The following is a 10521-nucleotide window of genomic DNA, read 5'->3' as shown; positions in this document are numbered from 1 at the left end:
ACGTCGTGCAGGCCTGTATCAGCACAGAATGAGCCGATGACGCAGCAAATGCTGCCGCCATCGGCTCCCGTTGTTGATACACCCAGGTGCAGCTATGCGATGCCCACAGAACCCTTCGTAGCCGATCTTCGACCTGGGAAGGACGGCGTGCCGGTGTCCTTCCAGCCAAGTGTTTCAGCAGAACAACAACTTGTGCAAAGTTCGCAGCCACAATTCGCTCCAGTGGATGCTTATGTACCCGAACCCGAACCCCAGTTAAGCGCCGAACAGAGACGAGTGGTCGATCTTGTTGTTAAAGATAGGAAAAATGTATTTTACACTGGGTCAGCAGGGTGCGGCAAGTCTACTATCCTCAAGGCCTTTGTTAGAGAGCTCAAGGCAAAAGGACTGAGAGTTCAGATTGTAGCACCAACGAATCTCGCAGCCTTGAATGTTGGCGGACAGACTACATGGGCTTTTGCTGGGTGGACACCTGACAGTATGAAAAAGCCTCTAGATAAGTTGAAGCAAGCCGCTCACGGAAGAGATGTCTGGAAACGGTTCGACTCGACTGACGTTCTTGTTGTCGACGAAATCAGTATGGTTGAGAATCTGCTATTCGAGCGATTGAATGAAATCATAAAAGCAGCTACGGGTGAGAGTGGAGGCGGCCGTCCATTTGGCGGTAAGCAGGTGGTTGTTACTGGAGATGTAGGTTGCTTGTTCTTATCCGTTGAGAAACTGCTTACACAGTGTGTGTAGTTCTGCCAACTTGCCCCGGTGAAACCGTTTATTCATTGTATAGGATGTGGCTGGGAGCTTATACATACAGAGACTCAGGGCGAACTGATGCACCATTGCGAGAACAAAGATTGCCGTTACGACATGTGGCCAGATGCAGACAAGTGGGCGTTTCGAAGTCAAGCATGGCAGGTATGATGATGTCCCCCACTGTAAGCGTTATCGAGTCGCATTAACAATACTAGGATTGCAACTTTGAGCATGTAAACTTGTCCGAGATCCATAGACAAAACGATAGAAAGTTCATTTCTATTCTCCAAAAGATCCGCAGAGGTAATATTGTCCCGCTTTTACGCCATCATTTGTATTTTAGAGCAGCTTTTCTTTGCACATGGTATTGCCTTTTTGTACAGATGCTAACGTAAAACAGATGGCATCATTGTCCCTAACCACGCCAAGATACTTCTCAACCACACATCGGAGACCGAGAACGCAATCAAGATTTTCTCACTGCGCCGAGATGTGGATCGTATCAACAGCGAGAATGTTGCTCGACTCCCATCCGGACCCCGCAAGTATCACTGCTTGGATGATTTCAACTGGAAGCAACACCACCGAGATGATCAATCACTAGAAAAATATACTAAACCAGGACTCGGTGACCCCAGAACCCTATATCAATTAGTAGGCCACTCTCCTTCCCATCTAGAACACCACTAACCATTTCACAGAAAGACCACCGCTATGACGCATATACCGAACTAAAAGAAGGCATGCGCGTAGTCCTTCAATCCAACCTCAGACCCCAAAGCGGTCTTGTAAACGGCGCCCAAGGTACAATCATCGCATTCGAATCTTTCGACCTCAACCGACTCCCCCGCAAAGCAAAGGACCAAGACGACAAGGAAGGTGCTCTGCGAGGGCCTCATGCCAACTATGCTCAACACCAAATTAAAACCTTCGCTAACGACAATAGACGCCAGCCCTGGCCTATCGTGCTATTCGACAATGGTCTTAAGGAAACGATTTACGCAGACTGTGCGTATAGCGAGTTGGGTAATGAAGAGGTGGTGGGCGTGAATGAGCAGCTGGAACCCGATCCTAGCTTGCTTTCTCGAACGCAAATACCGCTCATAGCGGGTTACGCAATTACGGTGCATAAGTCGCAGGTGCGTCCTTTTCTCTCATGTCCAATCCGATTCAATCATGTCGTTTGTACTGATACGTGCTTGGGAACAGGGCATGACACTTGACCGCGTTATCGTTAATCTCCGTGATGCGTTTGAACCGAGTCAGATCTATGTTGCTCGTGAGTCGGCACTTGTCCTTTCTTCACTTTTCTTTCCCCTTTCCTAAAACACACACACAAACAAACTAGTAAACATGGGTGGTTAAATAAAATAGCTAACATGATAAAACAGTTAGTAGAGCCCGTTCACTCAAGGGTCTGTCGGTCGTGGGTCTTCCACAGAAAGACCTCGGTGGCACGAATAAACAGGTCAAGGAATTTCTTGAGACATATCTTGATTGTCGTTCTGGTGCCAAGCTGGGTTTGCCATCATCTCAGGTGACGTCTTCGCAGGTATAGTGTTCAGAGCAATCGTTAGGGTAAGGGAGTTTAGGTAGAGCAGGCTTGAAAAGTTGGATACTTTCGTTTATTCCCCTTGTTGTTCTCGACGTATCGGTTATTGGTTATGTAGGAACTATTACTAGTCACAGTCTTTCCTTTGTTTTTCTTTGTGTACTGGCGTATGAAAGATGTGGTCACAGCAACGTCAACTGGCGGAACCCGTCTAGGGTTTCATACGTATTCTATTTTGTATCTCGGAATGTAAAGATGTATGATTTGGGTCATGTAAGGAAACACGTACCGATCGTCTGTTTAGAAGAGCGTGTTCACGAGTACTTTTGAACTCTTGGCGCATATACATTTCTTAACTAAATTATTTATACACAAAATTTGAGAAGGGTATCAAATTCTTTTAAGAGAACGGGTTGCATGTCATATCAACCTCTCGTGTGTCCCCTGCTTATCTACAGTGTCTTGTGGATGAGACCCTCAGTAGGCTTGACGCGCTGAGCCCATTCCGTCCAGCTGCCATCATATAGACGCCTCTGTTGTGTCGGGTATCCAGCTTCGGTCAGGGCAGCATCGATAATGGCTGCGGTAACGCCTGTGCCGCAGCTGCTGATGATAGGTACATCGGGCTTTATGCCCTTGGATTCGAAGACGGCCTTGAGCTTGGAAGCGGGGAGGAGAGTCTTGTCATTGGGGTCGAGGAGGTCAGCGACTGGTACGGAGATGGAGAAAGGAATGTGGCCGGAGGATAAGCCTATGGTTGTTAGTATGCTGCTATTTGTACTAACGGGTTTTCAGGTACCTTCTCTGGGCTCTGGGTCAACACCCTTCCATCTTCCCAGACTCCTCGCATCCAAGATTTGCACCTCATCAGCTCCCTCTCTGCCCAGCTCTTTTGTGATTTCTTTGACTTCTTCGAAAGCAATGACTTTCTTCTCATCCAACTGCGGTACCTCGTACTCGGTTATCTCAGGTGTCTTGGGCTCGCCGCTTTCCGTGGGGTATCCCTCATCGACCCACTTGCGGAAGTTGTTGAGTACATGGACTCTTGGATGACCAAAAACTTGAAATGTCCAGCCGACGCGGGGCGCAGAAAAGATGCCTAGCTCCTTGCTATCGTACACGACTACACTGTCTTCGCGGCGGATACCCAGATGTCTCACTGCGTCAGCGAACTCGGAAGGGGAAGGGAGCATGTGGGGGTACGGCGAATGCACATCCTTGACAGCGTCTAGATCGAAGAATTGAGAATGGGGGATGTGCTGCGCAAGAAAAGTTTCGTAGCCATTGCGGTCGTCATTGGGAAGGAACCAGGATGCACAGAGAGGAATGATACGAGGTTCGTGCGAGAGCTTGCTGGCATTGAGTTTTAGGGCCGAATTGAGCTCTGCTGGGGTAACAAGGTAAGACCGGAGTTTCTCGTGCGATGATATTGCGCGCCTGTTGGCTATAGAGACTGGATACCGGAGAGACGAGACAAAGGAAGAGGGGGAGCGCAAAGAACAGTGGAAACGTGAGACAAACATTTTGCAAGCTGCAGTGGTTAGTTGTTAGAGTCGGCGAGGATGGAGATAGCACCGGTGGGATAAATGGAGAAGACGGCGAGGTGATGCCTTTGTCGCTCGATATTTCGTGACCAGGCTGGAGGGGCAGGTGGAAGCTACTAATACTGATAAGTGCGGGGAACTGAACCGCAGCGGATCAGGACGAGACTATAACTTGATTGTTAATGCATTATGAGAAACGACCTCGAACAAATCTGGTTCTGACGGCTTATTACTCAAGCACTGATAGCACCGTGCAGGTCAGATTCTGGTGTTGCAATCGTGTGCATCTCGTAGCTTTGCTGTGGCTGCAGCGAAGCTTGAGCTCAGACCCCTGCCGGAATTAACGCCCAATCTCCGCCTCTCACCGCCTGCGAATCTGCCGCCTGGGCGTGTTTTGATGCTGCTGATAGTCTTTGCTTCATACTCACATACACAACGTCTTTTAGTACCATAACTTGGACAAAGACCGAAACCATGAAAGTAACTATCCGCGAATGGAATGCTGTCGCAGCCTGGCACTGGGACATGCCCGATGACGATGTCTGTGGAATTTGTCGCAACCCATACGACAGCACCTGTTCCAAGTGCAAGTTCCCAGGCGATGAGTGCCCGCTACGTAATTCCAGGAATATCCACGTTTTTCTGATAGCAGCTAATCAGACTTAGTACTTGGAGAATGCAATCACTCTTTTCACATGGTAAACTACCACTCGTCGAACCGACACACGTACAGCTAACAGCAAGCAAGCACTGTATCTTTGACTGGTTAAAGCAGGAGAGCTCTTTGGAGAAGTGTCCCATGTGTCGCCAGCGTAAGTCCAATCTTCATTGTCTAATATATCCAAAGACTTTACTGATATCCCGACACAGCATTCAAGTCGAAGAGTCAAGACGCGCCAACCGCCACCGAGACGCCCAGGCAGATACAGGAACCGGATACAAGTCCCCTGTAATCTTCAACCTGGCTTGTTACCGACGAATACTGTACGAGTGGCAAGTCTTCCATCAATGTCTTAAAGAACATACGACAAGACTTCTTATAGAAACATTGAATGATGCGTGGGGTCTGGCGAAGTAGGTGTTTGGATTGTTTGGACCATCGATATAATTGTCTTTGGCACGTTTGATACCCCAAGGATTGCTTCACATACACCATCTGATCAAGTCGTGGTGTCTCCGGTACCTGCGTTTTGTCCCACTTCCCGGCTGTCGGAAGGGTAGTGTGCATGGACCACCTGTCTTATCGATCATGCACCTGAGCTAGAGCTCGCTCTCCCGAGCTCCACTAACTCCACTCCGCCATCAATCTCCCCAGCATGTCTGCCAACCTCGACACTCCAGAACCACCGCCAATACCTCGCGCAACCCCCTCGCCACGTACAAAGCCCCTAGATCGCCCAGACTATCCTCCTGGTGATGATCCCAACGAGCAACAAGAGTTTGGCGACGCGCCGGAGGAGGACGACATACCATACCCCGAGCCTAATGCTGAGCAACCCCTGCTACCACCACCAAACTTCAGACCCTTCTTCGCCTTGATTGAAGACACCACATCGGGCGAGCACTACCACCCTTATGTCCACTATGTCTTCGCCGACGACGATCCCACCATTGTCACTGCAGCCTCGATGCGAGGCTTAGGGCTAGACGATACAAGATACCTTCCACACGATGCACCGGCTGCCGGAGATCGACGTCGGGGTCAGGAAGGTGATGAAGAAGAGGTTGAAGGAGAGGAATATGAACAAGACCCACCAGTTGAATCGCCATTCCCGCCACCCATACCAGGTGTTAAGGAACACTACCTTATTGTCGATGTAGGCGAAGATGGACGTACAATCGTGGATGCACAGTCGCTATCACCAGAGTGGCAGATAATAGACACGGGCGTGCGGACAGCTCCCTCTTTTGACGAGGACTCTCCGGATCCAGGTTACATGCTACGCATAGAAGGTGTTGAGATACCGCGAAAGAACAAAGGAAAGGCCGAGGCCGGGATAGACAAGCTGACTGAGGCACGAGAACAACAAGGCGACATTTTTGGAGCGCTGGAAGGGCTCATTCAAGGTATTGAGAGAGGCCTGGGTATTGCGCACAAGATATCCAGCGCGGGGCGAAGAGAAGGCGAGGAGGGCATACCAACAGATGTTTGTGAGCAAGACACAGAAAAGACGGTGGGTGATGAGCAATGATGCTCTTCCACTGGAGTTACATGCATCGTTTTTATGTCAGAGCGCCGATCAAGAGTGCGCATTCATGATCCCAAGGCTGAACAGAGGGAAAGTGATGCCTAAATGCATCACAAGCGCTGTAAATGGCACTTGCTGCTATACATTACATAATGACAGCAATGAAGACCAACAGACTCTCGATGCACACTGCAAGAGTTAAAGAACATGATGCAACTTCACAGCTGCATCTTGCTGCTGTGAATGCCACAGCCAGTTAACGATATCCACAAGAATCAATCGTCCCCACCCTCTTGACCAAGTTCACCTTTTCCCCTCTTCCTCACCACCCAATCTCCTCGCCAAACCGATCCACCAACCTCCCGCTCGCCCACCCCTCCTCCCCCATCCTCTCCAAAACCCTCAAGCAATCATCCACACTCTCCTCCACGCTCACCGCCCCTTCCTCCTTCCACGCCACCAGCCCCGTCTCCACCCTCCCCGGGTGCAATAGCAAAAACTGCGCCTGCGGCACATCAATCACAAAACTCCTCACCACTGCATTCAGCGCTGCTTTGCTCGCTCGATACGCGTATGCGCCTCCTGCGGAATTGGCTGAGATGGAAGACATGCGAGAGGAGAGGATGACGAATTTGGGGCGTGTGCGACTGGTATCTTCCAGTGACGATGACGAAGAGGAGAGGAGAGATGGCAAAAAAGACTTGATAAGGTTAAACGTTCCCCAGGTGTTTACTTCGAACGCTCGCATCATTGTTTCTTTGTCCATGACTTCCAGTGTCTCGGTACTAGCGACATTGCGGTTTGCGTCCTTCTCGCGGGATACTATTGATGGGACTAGGCCGCGGATGCCGGCGCAGTGAAGGATTAGAGTGAGAGGCGTGTGGGTGTAGGTTGATGCGAGGGTTTGAACTGCGTCGGCACTGGTGATGTCGAGGCGGTGGAAGGAAAGGGTTGGTGGGTGCGGTGTAGTGATTTTTTCGGGTAAGGGGTGGGTGTCTATGGCTATGATTTTGGGGGTTAGGGTGGAAAGGGAGAGGTAGTGCGTTAGGAAGCCGAGGCCGAGGCCGGAGGAGGCGCCCGTTATTAGGATTGTTTCTATGGTGGACATGGTGGTATGGATCTCGGGTTTTTATTTTGATGGTAGAGGGGAATTGATCTGTCCTTGCTCTATGTCTAGTGTATTACGATCTCATTGTGGAAACTATGACTAGGGAAACTATACTGTAAGAAGCCATGGTGTATCTGTGAGAATTATGATGTAATGACGCAACTACGCATTCAGCATACAAGTCTTTCCCGCCTAGATGTGCCGATTGCAGGATCCCGATATGTACGTAGGGAACCCCGCAGTAGCACCCGTAGCGGACGATACTGCCCCACCAAAACAACAAGCTTCTGACAGAGTGGTATGAGGTTTATATACTGGGCATTTGCCCTGACAAGGGGGGTTCAATGGTACATACCTTGTACCTTTCTGAGATATATTTGTTGATAGGATCTTATATAAAAGTGAAAGTATACTTGTTTTAGGAGAAGGTAGCACTGGGAGACAAACATGTTTTACCGACCGGGCAAGGAAGATCATGGGCTACCATACGATCCATTTAAGGTGAGCGGTGTTTAACTTTTCAATTGTATACAACGCTATATTCAGTAGATATATGGTGCTTGGTAAATATCTACTCCGCCATTCCCAGCACGATGAGAGGCCATCCTGCCATTCCAACCCAACATCTCTGAACACTCAATGCCCCAACACACGCTATTCTCAAACCCGAAATATTTCCTATAAATACTAAATCCCAAATGTAACCAACTCACACATACCCCAGGCCTGCGTCGTCCCCCGCCCCATCGGCTGGATCTCCACCCTCTCCCCCACCGGCACCGCAAACCTCGCCCCTTACTCCCAATTCAACAACCTCACCTTCGACCCCCCCTATGTTATGTTCAGCGCAAACCAAACCCCCAGCTCCACGCAAAAAGACACAGTCCGCAACGTCGAAGCTACAGGGAAATTCATCTGGAATCTAGCTACGTACGAGCTGCGCGAGCAAGTCAACATCAGCGCGGTCCAAGAAGCCTATGGCGTTGATGAATTCGAGAAAGCGGGGCTGGAAAAGGAAGGGAGCAAGCTTAGTTCTGTGCGCATCGCCCCTCGAGATGGAGTGGAGGCTGGGAAGCACGAACAGATGTTTATCCCAATGGTAAAGCAGAGTCCCATCAAGTTCGAGTGCGAGTACCACAGCACGTTGCGTCTTCCAGGGAATCCGCCAATGGGGTCTGTAGATGTAGTTATCGGGAAGGTAGTTGGCGTGCATATTGATGAGCGCGTGTTGACGGATGGCAAGATTGATATTAGGAAGACGCAGCCGATTGCGCGGTGTGGGTATTATGAGTATGCGGTTGTGAGGGAGGTGTTTGAGATGAGAATTCCTGGAGAGGACAAAGCGATTATGGCGGGGTTGGAGGGGAGTGCGAGGGAGAATAGGAAGTTGGATGATGGGGGTGGGAAGTAGATTGAAATGGGATCTTAGAGGAGGTATCAAATTCGAGTTGTCGTTATCGTCTTTTTGCGCAAGTGACACAAGTAGTTATCAAGGTGATAACATTGGTATAGTCTCATTGATACGCTTGCATAATTCATTCTATTGATTACACATAAATCCCCTGCAGCTCCCTCCATGTTTAGTAAACATAGCGGAAGTTGGGATTTTCTCTATCCGTCAAATCCTCGAAGCCATGAGCATTGTTTATTTCCGTGCCAAACTCACGGTCCTTCTTCTTGTTACGGAGCGTGAGATTGAACCGTAAAAAGATAATGACGCAGACAAGTGCAGAGTAGCAGCCGAGATGGATAGCCAGCGTCTTGAGGTAGCGAGGGTCGTTGTCGAAGAACACCTTGGGGCCAATAGCGTTGCCGGCGCACCAGGCAAAGAAATTCATGGTGATGCAGACGGACTTTTTGGTCTGTCCTCCGACGTTCCGCGTCAGCATGGACATACCGAGACCTTGGGCTGCCCAGAAGGTAAAAACAATCCAGTAGCTGATGAGCAGACCAGCTCGGGTTGCGCTATTAGTGTTCTTAACAGTCATGATGACAATGGTACCTGTGAAAGCTGGAATTAAATATATGGCCATGGTCAGAAGGTTCTGCTTTGTCTTCTTGACGATGTAGACTGAGCTCATGAGCGTGAAGATGATAATAGCGCCGAGAACCATGGCCAGTAGCTGAGTCTCAAGAATACTGAATCCAAGTCCTTGGACAATGATATTGTAGAAAGCACCAAGTCCAGAAGTAGGAAGCGTGGTGAATATCTGGATACCCATGTAGCAGTAGGTCTGGGGGTCGAGAAGTGCTTCCTTGAACTGGTACGCGCGGAACTTCTTGTTTTGAAGACCAGTCTGGTTGGAGCGTACGCGCTCGATCATCAGCTTCTTGTCTTCTTCAGACCAGCATTTTGCGCGCATAGGGCTGTCGGGAAGCCTCCAAATAACGAACAATCCCCACAAAAAGGAGATGCAGCCGTATGTGATGAAAATGGCCTGCCATGACCTAATTGATGCGGTTCCTGGGTTACTCTTGAAGCTTGGATGTCTGATTTGTGAAAAGCAGTAGGCCAAGAGGCCACCAACGATCTGTTGCATACCGTCTGAGGCACTAGATTAGCAAATAGCAACCCAATTTTAGTGCATCCTGACTTACTCATCATGTACCAATAAGTCACAATCGAAGCTTGCTCCTCTCGTTTGTACCAAAGTGAGGTCATGATGAGGAAAGCAGGCTGGCAGACTGCTTCGAAAATACCAAGCAGGGTTCGGACAGCGATGAGCGCTGGAAAGCTAAAGCAGAGAGCATGACATGCAAGCACGACGCTCCATGCAAGAATGTTGAGGCCAAGGTATTTGGCGACTGGCACTCTTTGCAGGATCCAGTTGGTAGGGTATTCGACAACGAGTACAGCGAGGTAAATGCAAGTGGTGAGCCATCCAAACTATCGTGTGTCAATTTTGCGTCTTGCAGACTTCTGTATACTTTGGAACTCACTGTCTGCTTTGAATGAAGGACTGGAATATCGTCGCGGATACCCATGATGGAAGTCATGGACATAGTGCCTTTATCGAGAGACTTGTTGAATTAGGAAGAGATGAGATGATTCATTGATGACAGTTACCTGCAAAAAATAGGTGAAGACCATGATAGGAAGTACACGCCTGTCGATCATTTTTTTCAATCGCTTATTCTCCTCTTCCGAGATGTGTATTTCAGTCTCGCTGACATACTGCGCGACTTCTCGGTCGATACGCTCGTAGTTGACATGTTTGCCCTTCTCGTCGCCAACCGACAGCACACGCTCAACGTCGTTGATGTCCTTATCGTCGAGGTGACTAGCAGTGGCAGGCAAGCCCTGCACCTTGCTGGTGCTGTCTCTGGCAGTGGCCATACTGAAAGCCTTCCTGGGATTGACAATTGAAGAAAATGGGG

The 10521-nt window shown here is 49.4% G+C and overlaps 6 protein-coding genes across 6 annotated transcripts; 3 read left to right on the top strand and 3 right to left on the bottom strand.

The window, feature by feature from the left end:
* Positions 1-2602: 2602 nt before the first annotated feature.
* Positions 2603-4114, bottom strand: COCSADRAFT_35677 (uncharacterized protein). Its single transcript, XM_007700183.1, has 2 exons — positions 3102-4114; positions 2603-3053 (listed from the first exon to the last, which is right to left on the bottom strand). The coding sequence occupies exons 1-2, from the start codon at positions 3823-3825 to the stop codon at positions 2755-2757; spliced, it is 1023 nt and encodes a 340-aa protein (XP_007698373.1). The 5' UTR covers positions 3826-4114; the 3' UTR covers positions 2603-2754.
* Positions 4115-4320: 206 nt separating this feature from the next.
* COCSADRAFT_87451 (uncharacterized protein) lies at positions 4321-4799 on the top strand (the record flags this gene model as incomplete). The annotated part of the gene is made up of 4 exons (XM_007700535.1): positions 4321-4462; positions 4513-4544; positions 4595-4658; positions 4717-4799. 4 exons carry the CDS (start codon positions 4321-4323, stop codon positions 4797-4799), a joined length of 321 nt encoding a protein of 106 aa, XP_007698725.1.
* A 92-nt stretch (positions 4800-4891) lies between these two features.
* Positions 4892-6198, top strand: COCSADRAFT_308017 (uncharacterized protein). The gene has a single exon (XM_007700534.1). It carries the CDS (start codon positions 5163-5165, stop codon positions 6036-6038), a length of 876 nt encoding a protein of 291 aa, XP_007698724.1. The 5' UTR covers positions 4892-5162; the 3' UTR covers positions 6039-6198.
* Positions 6199-7310, bottom strand: COCSADRAFT_308014 (uncharacterized protein). The gene has a single exon (XM_007700533.1). The coding sequence runs from the start codon at positions 7141-7143 to the stop codon at positions 6358-6360; it is 786 nt and encodes a 261-aa protein (XP_007698723.1). The 5' UTR covers positions 7144-7310; the 3' UTR covers positions 6199-6357.
* Positions 7311-7447: 137 nt separating this feature from the next.
* Positions 7448-8680, top strand: COCSADRAFT_35674 (uncharacterized protein). The gene is made up of 2 exons (XM_007700182.1): positions 7448-7644; positions 7868-8680. Exons 1-2 carry the CDS (start codon positions 7591-7593, stop codon positions 8552-8554), a joined length of 741 nt encoding a protein of 246 aa, XP_007698372.1. The 5' UTR covers positions 7448-7590; the 3' UTR covers positions 8555-8680.
* Positions 8681-8723: 43 nt separating this feature from the next.
* On the bottom strand, positions 8724-10480 carry COCSADRAFT_189399 (uncharacterized protein; the record flags this gene model as incomplete). The annotated part of the gene is made up of 4 exons (XM_007700532.1): positions 8724-9688; positions 9742-10030; positions 10084-10164; positions 10211-10480. The coding sequence occupies 4 exons, from the start codon at positions 10478-10480 to the stop codon at positions 8724-8726; spliced, it is 1605 nt and encodes a 534-aa protein (XP_007698722.1).
* Positions 10481-10521: the final 41 nt, after the last annotated feature.

Source organism: Bipolaris sorokiniana (genome assembly GCF_000338995.1).
Source record: "Bipolaris sorokiniana ND90Pr unplaced genomic scaffold COCSAscaffold_5, whole genome shotgun sequence".
NCBI lineage: Eukaryota > Fungi > Ascomycota > Dothideomycetes > Pleosporales > Pleosporaceae > Bipolaris > Bipolaris sorokiniana.
The sequence above is the reverse complement of the archived record's forward strand: the minus strand, read 5'-3'. Positions and strand labels throughout refer to the sequence as shown.

Bases quoted from the DNA above. Each gene is read 5' to 3' on its own strand.
- COCSADRAFT_35677 (XM_007700183.1), bottom strand. From the start codon at position 3,825: ATGTTTGTCTCACGTTTCCACTGTTCTTTGCGCTCCCCCTCTTCCTTT. The intron at 3,054-3,101 runs GTACCTGAAAAC...TAACAACCATAG, and splicing joins TGACCCAGAGCCCAGAGAAG to GCTTATCCTCCGGCCACATT.
- COCSADRAFT_308017 (XM_007700534.1), top strand. From the start codon at position 5,163: ATGTCTGCCAACCTCGACACTCCAGAACCACCGCCAATACCTCGCGCA.
- COCSADRAFT_308014 (XM_007700533.1), bottom strand. From the start codon at position 7,143: ATGTCCACCATAGAAACAATCCTAATAACGGGCGCCTCCTCCGGCCTC.
- COCSADRAFT_35674 (XM_007700182.1), top strand. From the start codon at position 7,591: ATGTTTTACCGACCGGGCAAGGAAGATCATGGGCTACCATACGATCCA. The intron at 7,645-7,867 runs GTGAGCGGTGTT...CACATACCCCAG, and splicing joins TACCATACGATCCATTTAAG to GCCTGCGTCGTCCCCCGCCC.